Source organism: Alosa alosa, chromosome 19 (assembly GCF_017589495.1).
Source record: "Alosa alosa isolate M-15738 ecotype Scorff River chromosome 19, AALO_Geno_1.1, whole genome shotgun sequence".
In the NCBI taxonomy this organism is placed as follows: domain Eukaryota; kingdom Metazoa; phylum Chordata; class Actinopteri; order Clupeiformes; family Clupeidae; genus Alosa; species Alosa alosa.
Genome location: NC_063207.1, coordinates 14,251,110 through 14,272,992, shown reverse-complemented (window position 1 = coordinate 14,272,992; position 21,883 = coordinate 14,251,110). Strand labels below are relative to the sequence as shown.

At 42.9% G+C, this 21,883-nt stretch overlaps 1 protein-coding gene across 1 annotated transcript; it reads left to right on the top strand.

The window, feature by feature from the left end:
• Window positions 1-9,263: 9,263 nt before the first annotated feature.
• Window positions 9,264-19,554, top strand: slc30a10 (solute carrier family 30 member 10). The gene is given in 5 exon segments (XM_048228510.1): window positions 9,264-10,208; window positions 13,989-14,054; window positions 15,378-15,617; window positions 18,154-18,371; window positions 18,373-19,554. Coding segments are annotated over 5 exon segments (1,248 nt in total). The 5' UTR covers window positions 9,264-9,712; the 3' UTR covers window positions 18,601-19,554.
• The last annotated feature ends 2,329 nt before the right edge of the window (window positions 19,555-21,883 follow it).

Sequence of the window (21,883 nt, the reverse complement as noted above, 5' to 3'; positions counted from 1 at the left end):
TGTTATGTAGCTGAGGGTGGAGGGGGGAGAGAGTTCAGCATCCTAACAGCCTGGTGTATGAAGCTGTTGGTGAGTCTGGTGGTGGGGGGTGCAGGCTTCTGTACCTCTTCCCAGAGGGCAGTTGATCAAACAAATTGTGAGCGGGGTGACTTGCATCACTCACAATTGTGGTTGCCTTGCGGGTGAGGTGGGAGGTGTAAATGTCCTTCAGGGAGAGGAGTGAAGCACCAATAATCCTTCCAGCTGTATTCACTATGCGCTGCAGGGCTTTCCTGTTGTATTCAGTGCAGCTTCTGCCCCACACAGCGATACAGCTGGAGAGGATGCTCTCAGTGGTGCCTCGGTAGAATGTGGTCATGATGGCTGGTGGAGCACTTGCTCGCCTGAGTTTCCGTAGGAAGTACAGGCGGCGCTGAGCTTTCTTCGCCAGTGATGCAGTGTTGGTGGTCCAGGAGAGGTCTTCACTGATGTGCACCCCCAGGAATTTGGTGCTGCTCACTCTCTCCACCACAGCACCGTCGATGGTCAGTGGCAGGTGTTGGGTGTGACCTCTCCGGAAGTCAACAACAATCTCCTTGGTCTTGCTGACGTTCAGCAGGAGGTTGTTGTCCCTGCACCACGTGGTCAGAAGGTTGACCTCCAACCTGTATTGAGTCTCGTCGCCCTTGGTGAGTTTTGTCGTCAGCAAATTTCACTATGTGGTTGTTGCTGTAGGTTGCAGTGCAGTCATGCGTCAGAAGGGTGAAGAGCAGCGGACTGAGCACGCAGCCTTGAGGGGCCCCCGTGCTCAGTGTGATGCTGCTTGAGATATTATTGCCAACACGTACTACTTGAGGCCTCTGACAGAGGAAGTCCAGTAGCCAGTTGCAGAGGTAGGTACTGAGTCCCAGTTTGTCAAGTTTGCAGATGAGTTGTTGTGGTGTTATGGTGTTGAATGCAGAACTGAAGTCTATAAACAGCAATCTCACATATGAGTCTCTTTTTTCCAGGTGGGTGAGGGCTGGGTGGAGGGCAGAGCAGATTGCATCCTCTGTGGACCGTTTGGCTTGGTATGCAAACTGGAAGGGGTCCAGGGTGGGGGGGAGAATGGATTTGATGTGTGACATGACAAGCCGCTCAAAGCACTTCATGATGATGGGTGTCAGTGCCACGGGGCGGTAGTCATTGAAGCAGGATGGAGCAGTTTTCTTCGGCACAGGTATGATGGTGGCAGCTTTGAAACATGATGGGACGATGGCTTTAGGGCTGCAGCTATCGATTCTTTTTGTAATCGATTAATCTAGCACTTTATCGATCGATTAATTGATTATTCAGATTTTTTTTTTTTTTTTTGCATTTTTAAACAACCAAAACAAATAATGCATAACGAAAATGACATGGCTGTAAAATCATCAAGCAATTGGCACAGAGGTATTTATTCTAACTCCAATATCAGGCTACAAAACTAAGCCCATTTATTGCAATTTACCCATTTAGTGTTTATAAGTGCCAGTGCCAACAATTAAATAATGTTCAAAATGCTCTCTGTAAAATTGCAGCCTCTTGTGCATGACTTAGCTGGGCGAACAAAGCTGTCCACACTATGTTGTGAAGTGCTGGGAGGGAGAAGAGGGAAAGCAATTTAATGTATTAATATGCACAACAAGTTTCATGCTGCAATCTAGACCTGACATCAAAGTAAATATCTGTTTTATGTAGATTTCTACACCTGCAGCATTTACCATTAGGCTACTAACAAATAATTTTACTATTAGGCTACTAAAAAATAATTTCTGGGGTGAGCCTATTTGCTATGGTAACCTAGCAACCTGTGTGTGTGTATGTGTGCAAGCGTGAGGGAAGATGAGGGTGCATGCATGTGTGTATAAGGGGTTCTTTTTTAGGCATACTGTCTTGCAATTGAACGTGAATAAGTTTACTACTTAAAAACATCAAAGCTAAACATATTACATCACAACATCGCTACAAATACAGTATGTGATTAAAATCAGCCAACATCAATGTAGGCTATAGGCTACGTAGTTGATAGATAGGCTAGATAGATTGATAGATGGCCTACTTTATTGACACTTGGTGAAACAGCATGGAGTAGATGTTTTCGGTTCAGATGCTTGTTCTTTTCCTTTTTGAGTATGTAATGATCCCAAAACTTTACTTGAAAACTTTAGACATTCTCTGCCATTTATGGACATCTTGACTCCGCCATCGCGCCAGCTAAATTCAGAATGTATCACGATTCACGCGCTAGTGGTGTGCTTCCTGAACAACGGTCCGTGTGGAACAATCTGATCCCCCGTGTATAGTGCGCGGCGCCATAGAATTTAAGGGAGAGGCTTCGAGGCAGGGTTTTTGCCTCGAGTAATTTTTGTAATCGAGTTATTCGAGTAACTCGATGAATCGTTTCAGCCCTAGATGGCTTGCTTCAGGGAAGTGTTAAAGATGTCTGTGAAGACATCCTTAAGCTCCTCAGCGCAGTCCTTCAGCGCACGACCTGGGATGTTGTCTGGGCCTGCTGCCTTTCGGGTGTTGATAGCAGCAAGTGTCCTATTCACGCTGTCGGCAGAGAGGCACAGTGGCTGCTCGTGTGGAGGGGGAGGGGTCTTCTGTGGGCAAGTGCTGTTTTGTGCTTCAAAGCGAGCAAAGAAGCGGTTCAGATTGTTGAGCAGAGGGATGTTGCTCTCACAGCTCTGTGGCGCGGGCTTGTAGTCTGTGATGGCCTGAATGCCCTGCCATAGGCTTTGTGTGTTCCTGCTGTCTTTGAAGTGGGTGGTTACACAAAAAATATTTTAAAAATATTTTCACAATATATTTTGAAATATATGTACATATTCAAAATTGACAGAAAAAAAAATAAATTTCAACATATTTTTCCAAATAAGTGCCCTTAACGACCCACACTCAGTCAGTCTCCATAGCTTAACATGGTAAAAGTCAATCCCCTACAAAACATCTTTCTTAAACTGCTGTCCCACCCCCTTTAATTATAGTATAAACAGATTAATGAGGAGAAAATTAAATTGAAACAGTGATGTATCGCTTGACCATCCATTTGGGTCCAGACCAAAGCAGAGTGTGTGCAGACTGGTATTTCTGGTATGATGGACCTGGGCCAGCTTCCCTGTGATGGACCTGGACCAATTTTTTTATGATGAGCCTGGACCAACATCCCTGCGATAGACCTGGACCAACATTCCCTGTGATGGACCTGGGTCAACTTCCTTATGATGGACCTGGACCAACTTCCTTATGATGGACCTTGGCCAACTTCCCTGTGATGTACAGGGACAAACTTCCCTATAATGGGCCTGGAATAAACAAAGCAGACAAAAATATTTTGCAGCTTATTGTATAAAGGTTTAAACATGGCAAGTTTCTCAGAAATGTAGCAAAAAATAAAAACAGTCTAACGACAACTGATAGATTTATATTGCCTATTAGCAAGCTATTTTTTGTATTTTACCTAGCCTAGCAGCTAACATTAGCACTAATTACCATGGCAACAAGATTGCTAAATGAGCTTCAAAGCTATATCAACTATTGGGTCTCTTCTTGGTAATAGGCTAAAGCAGTCACTTTTGTTTGTTGTACATCTTCCAGGAGTGACCACCATTTTGGTCCAGGACCGTCTTTACAATGTTGGTCCAGGATCAACATGGCGATGTTGGTCCAGGATTAACATTGTAAAAACGGTGCTGGACCAAAATTCTAAAGACGGTCCCTGACCAACATTGTAAAGACGGTCCTGGACCAACATTGTAATGACGGTCCTGGACCAACATTGTAAAGACAGTCCTGGACAAACATGACAATGTGGGTCCTGGACCAACATTGTAATGACGGTCCTGGACAAACATGACAATGTGGGTCCTGGACCAACATTGTAAAGACGGTCCTGTACCAACATTGTAATGACAGTCCTGGACAAACACGACAATGTGGGTCCTGGACCAACATTGTAAAGACGGTCCTGGACAAACATGACAATGTGGGTCCTGGACCAACATTGTACTGACGGTCCTGGACAAACATGACAATGTGGGTCCTGGACCATTGTAAAGACGGTCCTGGACAAACATGACAATGTGGGTCCTGGACCAACATTGTAATGACGGTCCTGGACAAACATGACAATGTGGGTCCTGGACCAACATTGTAAAGACGGTCCTGGACCAACATTGTAATGACAGTCCTGGACAAACACAACAATGTGGGTCCTGGACCAACATTGTAAAGACGGTCCTGGACAAACATGACAATGTGGGTCCTGGACCAACATTGTAAAGCCGGTCCTGGACCAACATTGTAATGACGGTCCTGGACAAACATGACAATGTGGGTCCTGGACCAACATTGTAAAGACGGTCCAAGACCAACATGGCAACGTCGCTCCAGGACCATGTACAAACAAAAGCTACTGCTTTAGCCTATTACCAAGCTACATTAGTAGTCCAAAAGTGTGCTCCTTAGCAAGTGAACTAACATAACACCGGCTTGGCACTTCACATAGTTGCATGCTGCACCTACCTATTAGCAAGCTAATTTGGTAGCATAAATTTATGTTCCCTAGCCTAGCCTCACATTACAGAGGGCGTCCCATTGCTTAATGAGCTTCAAAGCTACTTCAATTACTGTATCCCTTCGAAATAAGTTATTTAAAAGATGCATAGCCACTGAATTACCTATTAGGAAGCTAATGTATTACAGTAAATGTATGGTCCCTTTAGACAAACATTAGACAAACATGGAACCAAGTCAACTAAAACGAAAATAAAAAAAAATCTAAGGTGCATATATTCAGATTCCACTCGGAATTACTTTATTTTACAACTATTTTACACAAAAATATGCAAGGACCTACCTTTATTGAGATACAAGTTGGTGATCTACTGGTTGTTTCTGGAGGGAAATTTTAAAATGGCAATGGGACGCCCTACAAAGGCAAAGAGCAGTATCTGCACTTTTTCAAAAAAAAAAAAATTGCACAAATAAGAAGTACATGATCTGCTCTTCAATCTGTTAAAATTTCATATGGCTACCTAATACATTTCTTAGCTAAATTTACATTTTTAGTTTGCAGTTTGTATAGAAAAGTAGAGTGAAACCAAGGCAGAGTGCAGTATCTGCCCTTACTGCCTTGATTTCAATTGCCATTACTGCATTCTGCCTTTGTTTCACTTGCCCTTACTTTAATAGGGTGTGTGTGTGTGTGTGTGTGCGCACAGGGACAGACTGGGACTAAAAAAGAGGCCCTGGACTTTCTTCTATAAAGGCACACTACCATTCACACACACATTAGGTGTCTATCATGATACAGTCTCACAAATATTAAATGCCAGTGAAAGTATCATATTCAAAATAGTCAGTCTTTTTTTACAAAAAGTAATTAACATTTACTTTAATAAATATAAGCATCAGTGTGCAAAGGTGTCAAAGGTTAGGTTTTGGTGTGCAGCAATGCAATATTGCTTGACATGAAAGTCTACAAGAATACCCGATTGATTTTCTTCCATTTTAACATAAATGTTTATAAATGACAGAGTTGCCATTGTTAAGGCATCAAGCAGCATATCTTCACTAAAAATGTAGTAAGTACCTCCTCAAATAATATAAAAACTTAGTGATCACTTGCTACACTTACTGCAAAATGTTATTGTATGGCTACGTAAGTATAAGCAGTAATGCAAAGGCAAAGCGCAGTATAGCCTATAAAACTACCAAATTTTGCCTAAATGTCAAAAAACAAAATGTTTAATATTCACCTCACTTTGATCTATCTAATTATACCCCTTGTTGTTGAATATAATTTGATGCTTATACTTGGTGTAAGAAAAACACAAAAAGCCGTTTTTCTCAGTTTGGCATTTTTGCAGATACTGCTCTTTGGCTTTGTAGGGCAGAGAAGCAGAAGACTCACATTGATGACATCACAAGGCTGTGATTGGTTAAAGAGTTGTTGGTCCAGGACCGTCTTTAGAATGTTGGTCCAGGAACAACTCTTACTTGAACAAATCACGGTCACCGTGTTCCATCTCCCATCTGTATTGTTGGCTTGAGAGAATCCTACAAAGAGCTTTTTACAGTTTTTCCTTACAAAGACTCCTGGGTTTGCATGTCCAGTTCTGCTCCACTCTGTACTGTGTGTGTGTGTGTGTGTTAGCGTGTGAGACTGAATACTTTTTATAATGTGTGTGTGCAATGAAGCGTACGTGTGATGGCCAAGTGATTCTCCATGATGTCATTTCTATTGATGGTCTCAATGAGGCTGTCATTTCTTTTTCCTGTTTCTTCCTTGCTTCTCCCTCCTTTCCTTACTCTTTTCATTTGTGTGATATATTAGAGTGTTATAGTTATGATATATCGTATAAGTATCATTATTTCTATTGTTATGGTTATGAACAATATGGTCAGTACATGGCCATTTTCTGTTAAGTATGGCTTTGAGTAATAATGCTATTATCAAGTTCATTTTTGATGTCAGATTTAAAGGGAAAAAAAACTCAAACTGATTTATTCCTCCTTATTGTGCATATTTCTTCAGCAGTGTTGATTTTGAATAAAGACTGGTCTTGCAACAATAGTACTTCAGAAGTATTGTCTTCTTTTATTTTACATTTTATTTTGCCTAGATGCATTGATGTTTCCAATGTCTTTACAGTACAATTTGCAACAAACTTTTGATAGGCTACCTCCTGCTAATCTTACCATTTTCGAGCTTTCATGAAAGCTAATTTGTTGTCTGATTTTCAATGTTGAAGCGTCGGCTACTTTCGACTACGACGTGTAGTGAATATTTGGAAACTAGGGAAATGTGAAAGGGACTGTTCGTTATTTATAAACGGGCCACCGGAGGGATTTTGAGTGCTTCAATCAAAAGTTGCATGACCCTCGCCTGCCTGAAAGAAAATTTTCAACGACCCTCCAGCAGCATTCACATAGAAGACATGACCCTCTCCGGCCAATTGTCAATACCTTCCGCCCGCGCTTGGAAGCGCTATGAAAACACATCGACTTAACCTACCGATCGGAAATTAACCTCTGCTTTCTGATCTAACACATCACACTTCACCAAGATGGTGGCCATTTTAGTAGATTTACTCACTAACGTTGTGGAAACACAATAAGCATGGAAACTAAATGCACACTTCCTGCAACTGCATTAGCCTACTTGAAATAAGTTACTCCTCTAGTAAGTATTCACATGAAATAAAACAATAAAACATTGAGACCATTCAAGAAAGCACACTGGGTAATAACAAATTCAACACATGAACTTGTTGCTATGGACTTGTCTCTAGGCTTCCTCAGTCATTGTAAAGCTGCCAAAGCTGAACATTATCCAAAACTCAATTTCTCAGACGAGCGTCAATTTGAGAGCTTACTACACTCCTTCCTTCTCAAATGACTTGAAAAGGCCGTTTGCACAATTTCACAAATAACCACAGGGACCTAACATGCCAACTTTTTCCGGGTTTATCATTTTAACTTTTCTCCGCTGTCTTGCCGTTTTAATATTTTCCCGTAGAATATCCCATATTACTGTACTCTCATAACATTAGTCCTGCATTCTGGCCTGTCTCTGTGTTGTTCTGTTGTTACCCCTTGCCCTTCCAGTGAAACAGATATATTCAAATCATCGTTTTGCTTGCTTGAATGCGAACTCAGAGTGATGTTAACCTAGGCCTATTTAAGTTAATGACGTGGTTGTCGTGAGAGCAAGATTCATTGGCGCTTGCAGCGTTCGGCCGTAGGCTATATGTCTACGTGCGCACCTGCCAGGCTACTCAGCTACGAGTAGACAAAGAATTCCCCCTGTATATTCACTCCAAGTTGGCCTACCATAACTTACCAACTCTACACTGCAGACCATAAACTGGCTATTTATATGACCAATGTATTTGTTCAACTTTATGAAGCAGAATTACGCACTGCTACTTGGAACGTAGGGTAGGCTAGAGTGGGGGGAAACGCCCCTTGAGGTAAAACGCCCCCCCCCCCCTATATTTCACAAACTAATCACTAGATGAAGTAAAATGTTGTTGTTTTTATTTCTATGCACTATGTTGACAATGGTGATGTACAAGTACCCACCATAAAATGGATGCATGCTCTGTACTTCAAGAAAACAAAAGAAAAATGGATTTTTAGGCAAGTGTTCTAATTTTCAGCAGTCACTAAAACAAAGTTGGATATTGCCGATATATTGATCAAATATAGTAGCTTGTAATCAATTTATTGATTATATTTTATTGCTCCACAATAGATTTTGTTTACTTTAGTTGTTAACATTTGGTTTTGCTATTAATGTACGAGGGGCATTGCTTTGACAGGGTGGGGGCATTTTACCCCACCCTTGGGTGGCGTTTTACCCCACCGCTGGGGCAAAACTCCCCTTTTACACAATTTTTGTTGTTGGTAAAATACTAATTAACTGTATCACATATTCCTTGGGGGGGGCGTTTTCCCCCACTCTACCCTAACACATTTTTGTTGGCAGGAGAGAGAATGACAGCGATTAACAAATTGCACTTGTTGTTGGTTACCAATAAAAAGGGCCTAGGCTACTATATATTTTTTGCAAAAAAACAGAAAGGATGGAGACAGCAAAGCTAGAGATGGGCAGAAACAAGGTCAATTGGTAGAAATGCTTGTCAAAACGTTAGGAGTGGATGTGTGGATGAATGAAGCACAGTGCTTTATGTTAAGCATGCACACTGTTTAAAGTTAGGCTACACGGTAAACTAGCCTACCAGTAGGCTAAACCAAAGTTAAATTTAGCTTTTTTAGGGCTGGATAAAGTTGACCAAATGGAAATAGGCTGTTAGGCGTGAATAAAGTAGGCTACTTTGTTGCTCCAACCCTTCCAACGTTAATGGGGAGGAATGTTGACATTTTCCGTATTTTGCGTGAGAAACCCGGGAAATCTCCCTTATTTTCATTGTTCAATCTTGACAGAGCTATGGAACGAAAGAGAACGTTATATGGCGACAGAAATCAACAATTAAACAAACCACTTTGATTTTTTGCTATTTTCATTAATGCAAAAGATGGGTGACCCCCCCTAGACAAAAAAAAGTTAGCTGGGTAACGTTCATGTCGTCATTTTCTCAGCACAGGGACAATGGCGACAGGCTCGTAATTATGCACAGATCGCTAGGAAATAGCCTACGAACGCTGACCCACGAAACTGTTGACTGACATTATCTGAAAGGCAATACGGTCTTGAAATTAGGCTTGGATACCTAACTCCGCTCACTATCATGCTGGTTCCGACTCCTTAGTGAATGAGGGTTGAGGAAAAGGATATGAACCATAACCATGTAGGCTACGGCATTATGTATCAGGGGAGGTCTGAAAGGGGACAGTTTGTAGGCTACGCTCACTGCGCAGTCAACAGCGGTCGGAGCTGGCAAAAGGCAAGATAAACCCTTGCCTGTTTCTTTGAGATAACGATGTCCGGTTTACTTTTGCACGGGTAAAATAAAGGAGCAAACCTCATCCAGGACCTCATCAAGACGCGCTAAGAGAAGTGCCCTGCCCTCCCTATGTGTCTGACTCAGCTGTCACGTTCAATATTTGCTGACAGACAGAAAGAAAGAAGGTGATACGAAGATATCAAAAGCAGCGCACCAAAGCAACAGATGAATTGGATGGATGACTTTCCCTTTCCTCCAAGCAACAGTTAATTCCAGGAGGAAAATTGAGTAGCCTAACCATGGGGCGCTACAGCGGAAAAACATGTCGCTTAATTTTCATGCTTGTCCTCACTGTCATATTCTTCGTGGCCGAGATCGTCGCCGGGTACATGGGGAACTCTATAGCACTTGTATCAGACTCCTTCAACATGCTGTCGGACATTCTGTCTTTATGCGTGGGCTTGACGGCCTCGTGGGTGTCGCGTCGTGCCGGATCAGGGCGCTCCACATACGGTTGGGTCCGGGCTGAGGTGGTTGGTGCTCTGGCCAACGCCGTTTTCTTGGCCGCCCTGTGCTTTTCTGTTTCGGTGGAGGCGATGAAACGACTTGCCCGGCCAGAGGCCATTGACGATCCTAAACTGGTTCTCGTGGTCGGCGCCCTAGGGCTTGCTGTTAACATTGTTGGGCTGTTAATTTTCCAGGACTGCCGTAGTTGCTGCTGCTTGGGCTCCCGGATGAAGAGAGCCCATGAATCAACCAAATCAGACGGGGGATGTGAGATGAACGGCGAGGCAGGTGCGGTCGCCTTTATATTTAAATCATCTCACGCTCTAACTTTTTTGTACAACTTTTTAAATGACTTTAAAACCGATCACATTTGAGGGAAACAAGATAATAACGGTTTTGACGAATCTTCAGTCAGAGATGCGCAAGCAGCTCAGCGTTAGAAAAGCCCGGACACATTTAGAGAAGGTTTTTATAATCTAAAATTGTGTCAGTTTGGAGAACAATATGATTGCCTTCCCAGCAATGTCCGGAAATTTTGCATACATGTCAAAGTAACCTCTCCCACTCACCCTTGATTTGTTGTAGAAAGTCTTACTTACCTCATCTGCTATTCCCTGGGGATGCCCTGGCACCAATAGTAGGGGGGCCTATGTGTCTAATTTGGGGGCTTGTGGGATTCGCATGTTAATTTTTTGAGAGTAGCCTATCATATCTTTGTTCTAGGGGTTCTTAAGAGTAAAAAAAACATGTCTCCATTTTTTGAAGGTTTTGAAGGACCCAAATCAAAGGTCAAATTCAGAAAAGGTCAAATTTGGTGTTTTGTCCATAAACCTCACATTGCCGGTATTATAGCATAGGGTTTGGTGCCAAAAAGCAAATATATTCTACAAGGTAGTGTGCAAAAGTGGACCACATAAACAATACAACATTATAAAACATTTTTAGGCTGATGATTGATCTCTTTAACAAGACATTGTGCCTAAAATTCTCGAAATTGTCCGCTTAAAAAATAATACTTCAATATCAATACTATCAATTCATGCCTATTAGTGTGCTTGAGCTTGCTCTGCCAGTTCTTGTCTACACCCATTCAGAGCACAAAGTTTAATAGACTTTTACATAGCTAGTACCAGCTGAAGTCTGTAAGGCCTTCTGTAGCCTATGTATGTGTGAAGAAAAGAAAGGGTAAAAGGATCAGATAGACAAACAGACAGGTGAGTGTGTGTGTGTGTGTGTAAGAGTCAGAAAGAGAAAGAGAGACACTACCAGTGACAGTTGGCTGTTGATAGCTGGCAGTTATAGAATTTAGAATATTGAATAACCTGAAGCACATAGTGCTCTGTTCTTCATGGTTGGTGATATTAGTGACCTAGCCTTTTACATCTGAGCAAGCACATTTTCATAATTCATGGTGGCACAGTCTAGTTAGGTTATATTCTGAGGTGTGTCTTTCTGTTAGTCAGGTGATGGCACACATATTCTAAAAGAAACAGATTTTGGGCTATGTATCCAGTGGCAGATATGTGTGGACTGGTGAATGACCCATCACTAGAGACATATGCCAAATTTATTGTTTTTGTCCATGAAAGTGTATGGAGATGGTGATCACAGATCAGCTAACGATTACATTGTTACAGTGCAGTTATTTTACAACAGAACAAAGCAGTTTGGCACAGGAACTGCTACAAATCCACCTGTAACAGTGAGCATCTGCAGCATGCTAAGATTCGCTACTAAATCATGTGAAGCAGGCAGGACTCAGTGTCTTCAGAAAAGACGTAGATCATCTTCTGAACCTGCAGCAACACCTGCAACTGCATCAAGTCCATCTAGAGGGACTTTGTACACTTGTTCAGCAGCAGCTGCTGCCAGCATAGATAAGTACTTGGTTGCCTGCATTGAAAGAGGACACCTCATGAAGACGCTCTTTTGTCTGCTTCTTTTTTTTTTCCTTTTATTGAACGTGTTTAGAGAGAAATGTAATTTAAAAACTGCTGTTATTTTCCCTCTGCAAGTATTTAGTTTGAATGGTATCTTCAGTTGTAAGGCGCTGACCCTAATAACTTCATACAATAAAAAATAATTATAAAAAAAAAGAAGCAGACAAAAGAGCGTCTTCATGAGGTGTCCTCTTTCAATGCAGGCAACCAACCAAGAGATATAAGTAATATTTTGAAGTCAATGACTTTTAACAGGTAGCCAGTGTAAAGATGCTAGGATGGGGGAAATATGTTCATATTTTTTGTGTGTGAGCAGCTCCATTTTGTATAAGCTGTAAGCTCTTTAGAAAGGTATTATTACAGCCAGCGTAATAGCATTGCAATAGTCTATCCTTGAGGTGACAAAAGTATGGATTCATTTCTCGGTATCTGGTAAGGATAAGGACTTCCTTATCTTTGAAATGTTCCTTAAATGGTAAAATTAAGTTTTGGTGATCTGTTTTATGTGATTATTTAGTGCTAGGTCCTGGTCAATTATAACTCCTAGGTTTTTAACAATTGTGGATGAGGTCAGTGGAAGATCACTATATGTAGCCTGTGATGTGGATAGGATATCCCTCATCTTTTTAGAACCTAAAACCATGACTTCTGTTTTATCTGAGTTCAAAAGCAGGAAATTATTCGTCATCCATGTCTATATCTCTTATACATTGGGGCAGCCGTGGCCTACTGGTTCGCACTTCGGACCTGTAACCGGAGGGTTGTCGGTTCGAACCCCGACCAGTAGGCACGGCTGAAGTGTCCTTGAGCAAGGCACCTAACCCCTCACTACTCCCCGAGCGCTGCTGTTGATGCAGGCAGCTCACTGTGCCGGGATTAGTGTGTGCTTCACTTCACTGTGTGCTGTGTGTGTTTTACTAATTCACGGATTGGGATAAATGCAGAGACCAAATTTTCCTCACGGGATCAAAAGAGTATATATACTTATACATGTGTCAAGTTTGGCTAACGGGGTTAATTCATCAGGTTTTATGGAGAGGTATAGTTATGTATCATCTGCTAAAGAACAGGGGCCCCAGTACTGATTCTTGAGGCACTCCATATTTTACCATAATCTGGGTAGATGGTTTATTATGGACCTGTACAAATTGTTGACGGTTAGGAAGGTATGATCTAAACCAAGCGAGTGCTGAGTCTTTGATGCCTATTACATTTTCAAGCCTAAGTAGTATGTCATGGTCTATGGTGTCAGAGGCAGCGCTGAGGTCCAGGAGGACCAGTATTGATACAAGGCTAGGTTTTTCGAGGGAGGGCTTAATAACAGATGTCTTAAACGACTGCGGTACATGCCCTGATAGCATTGAATTATTTATAATCTAGAGCAAAACATTATCCTGGAATGGGAGAGCAGTCTTAAGAAGGTGAGTAGGAATAGGGTTTAGTAGACTAGTTGTAGATTTTGATGAGGAAATTGTGGAGGTGAGATCTAATATGTTGTGCATATGTAAATTAATTAAATGTTGTTCGAGGTCTCATTTGTGATTCTGTTATGTTTTTGCTATCTTTCAGCATTGGAGTATGTGTATTTGGTGAAACTGATTGGTTATTGATCTTATCTCTAATTGTTTGACACACAATCATAATACTGACATACAATCATACTGTTGAAAATAACTGTTTTGTGAACTTTATTCATCATAGCCAGTGCTTTAGGCGAAATGTATGGTGTTAATTATAGTGAAATATACATTTCAATATATTACATATACAGTATACAATTACATATACAATATATTACATATACAGTGAAATATACATTTCAAACCCACAGAAACCACATAGGCCCTAGACTACAAGCCAAGGCTTCTGTTGTGGCCATTTCCCCCTCACAAACACCATGAGAGTCAGCACTGTCTACCATGTCTCTCAGGAGTGGGGCAGAACAAAGCCTACTGCTGCAGTATGCACTTCTGTGTGCTCAGAGGAAGTCAGTATAAAGGGCTTCATTCATGATCTGGACAAGAAAAACGTCCCATGAATATGTCACACTGCCCTTGTATTGGAAACTCTTCTGCACTCTCTCTCATCTACATTAACAGCTTGTTGTATGTTTAATGTTTTGGCACAGGTACCACAGTTCTAACTGATGAGAGTGAGCTGCCACAGAAAGAGGGGCAGCCCCTCAATATCAGAGGTATGTGTGCAGACAAAAAATACAACACTTGAAAACACGCACTCACACCTGTCTATTATTAACAGGGATGGACTGCTAAAGAGCAATTTGTAATGGCACAGACAGAGAAAACAGAGAAAAATCATTAGTCATCCCGCTCTCAGAGATGTGGCTTTATAGTCAGTGTGACACGTCCATGTGAGAGCTACATAAGAAAAAGACGACGCCTTTAGATGAACATCTGTTTGTTTGGTTCACTGAAACCATTGCATTTCTGGATGAAGAGAGGTCATTGAGGACACTACTGTTGGCTGTCTTCAGGCCTGAGACCTTTGAACTGTTTATGTAACTCAAAAGTCTGTGTGGTGTATCACCTTAACAGTGACTTGGCATTTCATCCATGCTATCAAATATTTACCATAATGCTTAACCCCTGACTACACTCTACCATAATGCTTAACCCCTGACTCACCCAGCATTAATGAGAGACCTGTACAGTTTCAGATTATGGCTGTCTAGTAATCCATCTTTACACTTGAATCTTATCACTTGAAAATTGTATTGACCACCAGGAAATGGTTTGCCCTGTGCCATCTATAGCCTGCTCAGCATTTATAACACCTATAAGCAGTGGCGCCGCTGGGGGGGGGGGGGTTAGGACAATTCTAAGGGCCCAGCACTGACAGGGGCCCCCCAGAGAACCCCCTAATAATACTATAGCAGAATTATTTTCTGTTTTTCTGTCATAGGGCCCAAATTTTCTAGCAGCGCCCCTGCCTATAAGACGCTGTTAGAACTCATACATGTAAGCTTTTGCCCCAATGCATGTTAGAAATAACTCGTCTTGATGTTATATCAATGTTACAATTAATATATAAAAGTTGTAGTAAATTAGACATCCTGGGGTGCGTTTCCCAAAACCATAGTTGCTAACCAGTTAGCAACTTAGTTGGTTGGCAATGGGAAATTGCACTGCAACCAACAAAGTTGCTAACTTAGTTAGCAACTATGGTTTTGGGAAACGCGCCCCTGTAGTATGTTTTCTACAGACACAGAAATGAAGGACTTCTGGCATTCTAAACAGAGGATATTTTAAAATGAAACATTACAGTTAGAAGATTGGAGATACACACACATGGACCTACATATTAAAAAACATGTAAATTGATTAGACAATTTACAATCAATCAATCAACTCATTTTTTTTCAGGAAATGCTGTGTTAACATTCAGATCTCACACTATCCAGAAGGCTAGATCTATTTGTTTTGCACACCAGCGAAGCCATGCTGACTTTAGAACCGTAGAACCTTAGAACCTTTAGAACCTCTGTGCTGCAATGCAGGTGTGCTGCTTCACGTTCTAAATGATGCGCTGGGCTCCGTGGTGGTAGTGGTGGCCTCGGCCCTGTTCTACGTGTGGCCCCTGGACCCTGGGGCCAAGTGTAACTGGCAGTGCTACGTGGACCCCAGCCTCACTCTCATCATGGTGGTCATCATCATGTCCTCTGCTGCCCCGCTGCTTAAGGAGACAACCACCATGCTGCTGCAGATGTGCCCGGCTGACCTGCCTCTGGCTGCGCTCGGTGAGTCCTCACAGGTGTCTTCACCAACTGTTTAGGGAAGTCAAAGGGGTTGAAGAGTTAGTGAGCAAGTCCATATTTCTAAAGGGCAACAAGCATTTACCCATTATTCAAAGAGGTGCAAGAGAGATGATAATAATTGGACAAATACTGTAGTTATTTAAAGTTAAAGTTGACTTTATCCAAGGCGACACAGACTCACAATGAAAGAAGTCCAGGTTTAACTTGAGAAGTGGGATAGCTCCAAATGAATGTATAATATTGGTAATGCCACCTCCCTAAAGGGTGTCTTCCACTGTATAGCATTTGTCATGCTATTCTGCTGCTGTTCAGATCATACTCTTTCACTTCGGCACACAGTATTGCCTGCGTACATTGCATACTGCACATGTTAAGAGCAGATGCCTGAAGAAGAGCAGCAGCTCTGTGGAGGGGGACCTGGACAGGGCGAACCAGTTGAACCACTTCTACAACAGGTTTGACTGCCCTGCTCCAGCTCTAATGGCGGTGGTCTGTCCACCACCCCCAGCTGACTCAGACACGGCTCTTGTTTGCGTGCCTGCCTTACCCCCACCTCCCAGCCTCATCACCTCACGCCCTGTGCCTGTTGAGGCGTCTACGACTCTGGCAGCCTTGATATGGACATCAAGGAGGTGGTCATCCCCCAGCCCCCACCCCCATACCCCCTCAATACCAGTGCAACACTCACCTCCATCATCACAGGCTATCGTACCCCCACCATCACTGGATATTGCACCCCTCCCCCACGTGGCGATCACGAACAATGAGTTGACAACGAACTCAGTCAACAGCCATCAGACACACAGATCCCAGATGCACCTCCCCCCCTCCCCTCCCCTTTACACCCCCCATCATCACAACAGATCAAGTGAGAGCCCAACTAAAAAAACTGCGCATCAATAAAGCAGCAGGGCCTGACAGACTGTGTCCAAGGCTACTCAAGGCCTGTGCTGCTGAACTGGGGGAGCCACTGAAGCACATCTTCAATTTGAGCCTACGCCTTGGTCAAGTTCCAACACTGTGGAAGACATCATGTCTCACCCCTGTCCCTAAGAAGCCACACCCTAGTGAGCTTAATGACTACAGACCTGTCGCTCTTACATCACATGTGATGAAAACAATGGCGCAACTAGTCTTAGGTATGCTCAGACCCCAGGTACGGTCTTAGGTATGCTAGACCCGTTACAGTTTGCATACCAGGAGAAAGTGGGCGTGGACGATGCCATCACTTATCTTCTACACAGGACACATTCTCACCTAGGGGAAAAGTGCTGTGAGAATCATGTTCTTTGATTTCTCAAGTGCTTTTAACACCATCCAGCCCCTCAGACTGGGAGACAAGACATGTTCAGAGGACGCAATGCCAGCGTCCTCTTCTATGCAGTGGTATGCTGGGGAGGAAGCACAAAGAAGAAGGATGCGGGGCGAATTGACAGGCTGGTAAGGAAAGCTGGCTCTGTAGTGGGAGCTGAACTGGAGTGCATCACTTCAATGTCTGACAAAAGGACCCTGAACAAACTGATCAACATCTTGGACAATGAGTGTCACCCACTCCACAGCACTGTTGTTAAGCAGAAGAGCCTGATCAGCTGGAGACTTCGCTCACTGCCTTGCACAACAGACAGACTGAGGAAGTCATTTGTCCCCAGGGCTATTGAACTGTTCAATGCTTCACTTAAGGGAAGAGGAGAGATCATAGACTGTAAAAAATAGGGAGAGATAGACTTATCTGCATAGTCTGTCTGCCTCTTCACCCCCTCCATGTTTGGATACTGTCTGTCCACTAGCCACTTTTTACCACTGTCTTTCTGCCTCTGTTTGCGTGCTATATTAGCACATTAGCACATATGCATAACCCCTCCCTCCATGCCACAGCCGAACTGTGGCCACACTTATACCTTTTCTTATATAGATATATAGATAGATACATAGATATATAGATATATAGACTTATTCTTGCACTGTTGGACTTACTCATTTGCACTATCACCATGACCACTATCACCATTGCACTCACACAGAGCACCTTACCTTACCTTACTATGCACAGAGAATCACAGGCTCAGTCCCTGCCTCAGTCATGGCAAGCGCCTCTTGATTGATTAATCACCACTATGTGGATACTGTTTTTAGAATTGATTTAGATTAAGTGTTAGTATAATTTGTATTTTAGTATATTTAGTATATTCTTTATCTTCTACTGTCATTATTGCTTAGTTGTGTTTTTATATTATATACTTTTAATTACTTTTTCTGCTGTTAGTGAATGCGTGTGTGTTGTCTGTATGCTACTGAGACCTTTTCCCCTGGGGATCAATAAAGTATCTAGCTATCTATCTATCTATCTATCTATCTATCTATCTATCTATCTATCTATCTATCTATCTATCTATCTGTTAAGCCTAGCCTACAGTTATCTTACACAGTTATGTGGCTTAGAATGGTAGCCTACATATGAGATGGTAATTCACTCCATTTTTGCTCTCTCTGCTCTCATCTCTGTCTCTCCCTTTCTCAGTGGATGAAGTGTGCCTACTTCCTGGTGTGCTGGGCATTCATGATGTCCATGTGTGGGAATTATGCAAGGGCCGGCTTGTGGCCACCCTCCACGTGCACTGTTCTCCTGAACTCCAGGGCGGCGTTGCCGCCTTTACCTCCCTCTCCCGTCAGATACGCCAAATCTTCCACCAGGCTGGGGTGCACAGCCTCACCCTCCAGCCCGAGTTTGGTGAGCCCCAGCCGGGAAGGGGCGCCTGGCGCAGCCACTTGTCTGGAACCCTCCTGCCAGAAGCTGTCCTGCTGCCCGCACGCCACCCGACAACAGACTGCCGTGAGCCAGAGCAATGGGCACCCTCTGCTGCCCCTCACAGAGGTGTCCGTGGACGAGCCTGACAGCACCAGCACCAGCACCTTGCTGAGGGAACGGGCAGGAGCGAGCAAGACCGTCCAAAGCACAGAGTTTTAGAGCTACTCCATCGCTGAGGGTAGAAGATGCTGCTCCAGAGTTGACACACGCTTCATTCCTACTGTAGTGAGACTGAGGAGTACTGAACAACTGGCTCTTTCTTTTGAAAGATGTCCATGGACTGAGGATCAAAAGGACCATATGCCTGTAGGACAATCTGTACATTTGAATAGTTCAAATGGCCAATGTGTATGTTTGGACCAAATATGTACTGTACAAATGTGCCTTCCCTTTCTCAACTGTCTGCCAGACAAGCTATTCAGGGTTTAGCGCGCACACACACACACACACGTAATTATGCCAGTGATCAATTTCATTTATGATGCACTTTTGCACCTGTTAATTAGGCTACTCTCATTTCCTATCACAGGCTCTGATAAATTAATCAATTGAATCAGTCAGTACCCGTAATCTTTGCACTGTAACTTTGAGAGGGTAGTGAGTTCATGGGTAAAGGTGAGGGTGAGTTACTAGGATAAATGCTACTTCCCATTGATTGATAGACTGATGATTTTTGAGCAACAAAAATTATACTGAATATGATGCACTGTTTAGATATGTACTGTATTAGGTAGATGTCACAGCAAATGTGACTTGTTTTTGTCTAATAATCATTCAGTGAAATTAGTATTCTCATAAGCCTTCCTGCCTTATGTGTATTGAAATGCATTAGTCAGTTCCATGACTGAAGTTATATCCAAACATAACTGTCTCAGTCCATAATGCAAGTCTTGATGTCAGGTCTGAGAGAAGAGTAAGGAACTGTATGTGTCATGGTGCTTTGGCCAGTAGATGGCACTAGAACAAAAACATTGCGGGACCACGCAGCCTGATGCAGCGATTGAATATGGTTGTACTGTATGTATTTATGGTTGTACAAAATGCTGTCTACATGTCATTCCACAATGTAATCCCAAAAACAGTTTTATGAGTAAAATATCTCAAGTGATTTAATAAGTGATCATCAAGGTATCTTGCTCTGTGACACGATACATGACATTCTGCTTATTGACTAGATTGAATGAGGTGACGGGAAAGGGAGCATTTTTCAGTCATTTTCAAAAGTAAAACAAAAGCAACAATATAGATATTAATAATGGCAGAATGAGATTTATGTTGTTATATGAATAGATTTACAGTACATACTGTATATATTATATATTTTCAAGTGAGGCTGTTGACCTACTCGCTGACAGAGGACAAGAGGTACAGCGGTGTGTGTGTGTGTGTGTGCTCCTGAACCTGCACACTGATGTTTGAAACTGGAGCTGGGGATTGTGGAGAGATTAAAAAATACACAGTTTTCTCACTGACTCAAAGCTCCCATGATGCAACAGGAGAACGCAGCGTCTATTAACAAGAGAATGACGCAGCGCTCTTCTCATATCGCCCAGTTGAGGACAGAGCTATATTTAGGCTACGAGATGACTGCAGTGTGTGAGTGTGTGTGTGTGTGTGTGTGTGTGTGTGATGACACCTGGAATCTCCACTGTCTGTATGCCTGTAGGAGAACTCATGGATACAGTACGTCAAAGACCCTCCCCCCTAAAGGAGGAGAAAGAAAGACAACGCCTGCTTGGAGAGAAAGGAGAGATCATCTCTGAGAACCCTGATCTCCGACCTGAGCACCAACGAAAGGCAAAAGTTTCATTGACTGAAATACAGGCACATATTACAGTTATCTACAGACAGACATTCACTTAACACAGATAGATAATAGGTAAGACCACAGTCATGTGTTCCAGACAGGTTAATCGACTTGTATATAATATACAAAAACACAACTAAGCAAGGACTGTAGAAGATAAAGAATATACTAAAATACAAATTATACTAAATAAAACTTAATCTAAATCAATTCTAAAACAGTATCCACATAGTGGGTGATTAATCAATCAGGTGCTTTGTAATGACTGGAAGCAGGGACTGAGCCTGTAGTCCCTCTGTGCATAAAGTAAGGTAAGGTGCTCTTTGTGAATGAGTGTCACGGTGATGGTGCAAATGAGTAAGTCAAACAGTGCAACAGTGCAAGAATAAAGTCTATATATCTATGTATAAATAACTATATTAAGAAAGGTATGGTCACAGTTCGGCTGTGGCATGGAGGGAGGGGTTGTGCATATGTGCTAATAAAGCATGCAAACAGTGAGGCAGAAGACAATGGTAAAGTGGCTAGTGGACAGACAGTTCAAGACATGGAGGTGGTGAAGAGGCAGACAGACTATGCGGAGAAGTCTATTTATCCTCTTCCCTTTAGTGATGCATTGAACAGTTCAATGGCCCTGGGGATGAATGACTTCCTTAGTCTGTCTGTTGTGCAAGGCAGTGAGCGAAGTCTCCAGCTGATCAGGCTCTTCTGCTTAACAACAGTGCTGTGGAGTGGATGACACTCATTGTCCAAGATGTTGATCAGTTTGTTCAGGGTCCTTTTGTCAGATATTGAAGTGATGCACTCCAGTTCAGCTCCCACTACAGAGCCAGCTTTCCTTACCAGCCTGTCAAGTCGCCCCGCATCCTTCTTCTTTGTGCTTCCTCTCCAACATACCACTGCATAGAAGAGGACGCTGGCAACAACAGACTGGTAGAACATCCTGAGAAGCTTGCTGCACACATTGAAGGAGCGCAGCCTCTTCAGGAAGTACAGCCTTCTTTGCCCTTTCTTGTAGAGTGCATCAGTGTTGGCTGACCAGTCCAGTTTATTGTCCAAGTGGAGACCCAGGTACTTTTAGGTGCTTACCACCTTGACATTGACCCCATCAATGGAGACTGGTAGCAGAGTGGGCTTAAACCTGCGGAAATCCACCATCTCCTTGGTCTTTGAAGTGTTGAGTTGGAGATGATTGAGTTTGCACCATGCACAAAGTCCTCCACCACCTACTCCTCCTCCTGCCCGTTCCTGATACACCCCACAATTGCAGTATCATCAGAAAACTTCTGCATGTGGCATGACTCAGTGTTGTAGCAGAAGTCAGATGTGTACAAGGTGAACAGGACTGGAGAGAGCACAGTTCTCTGTGGCGCTCCGGTGCTGCTGATCACAGTGTCGGAGAGACAGTTCTTCAGTCTGATTTAACTGTGGTCGCTCCGTCAGGTAATTTGTGATCCAGGTTACCAGGTGAGCGTCCACACCCATCTGCAAGAGCTTGTCTCCCAGTCTGAGGGGTTGGATGGTGTTAAAAGCACTTGAGAAATCAAAGAACATAATTCTCACAGCACTTTTCCCCTTGTCCAGGTGAGAATGTGTCCTGTGTAGAAGATAAGTGATGGCATCGTCCACGCCCAC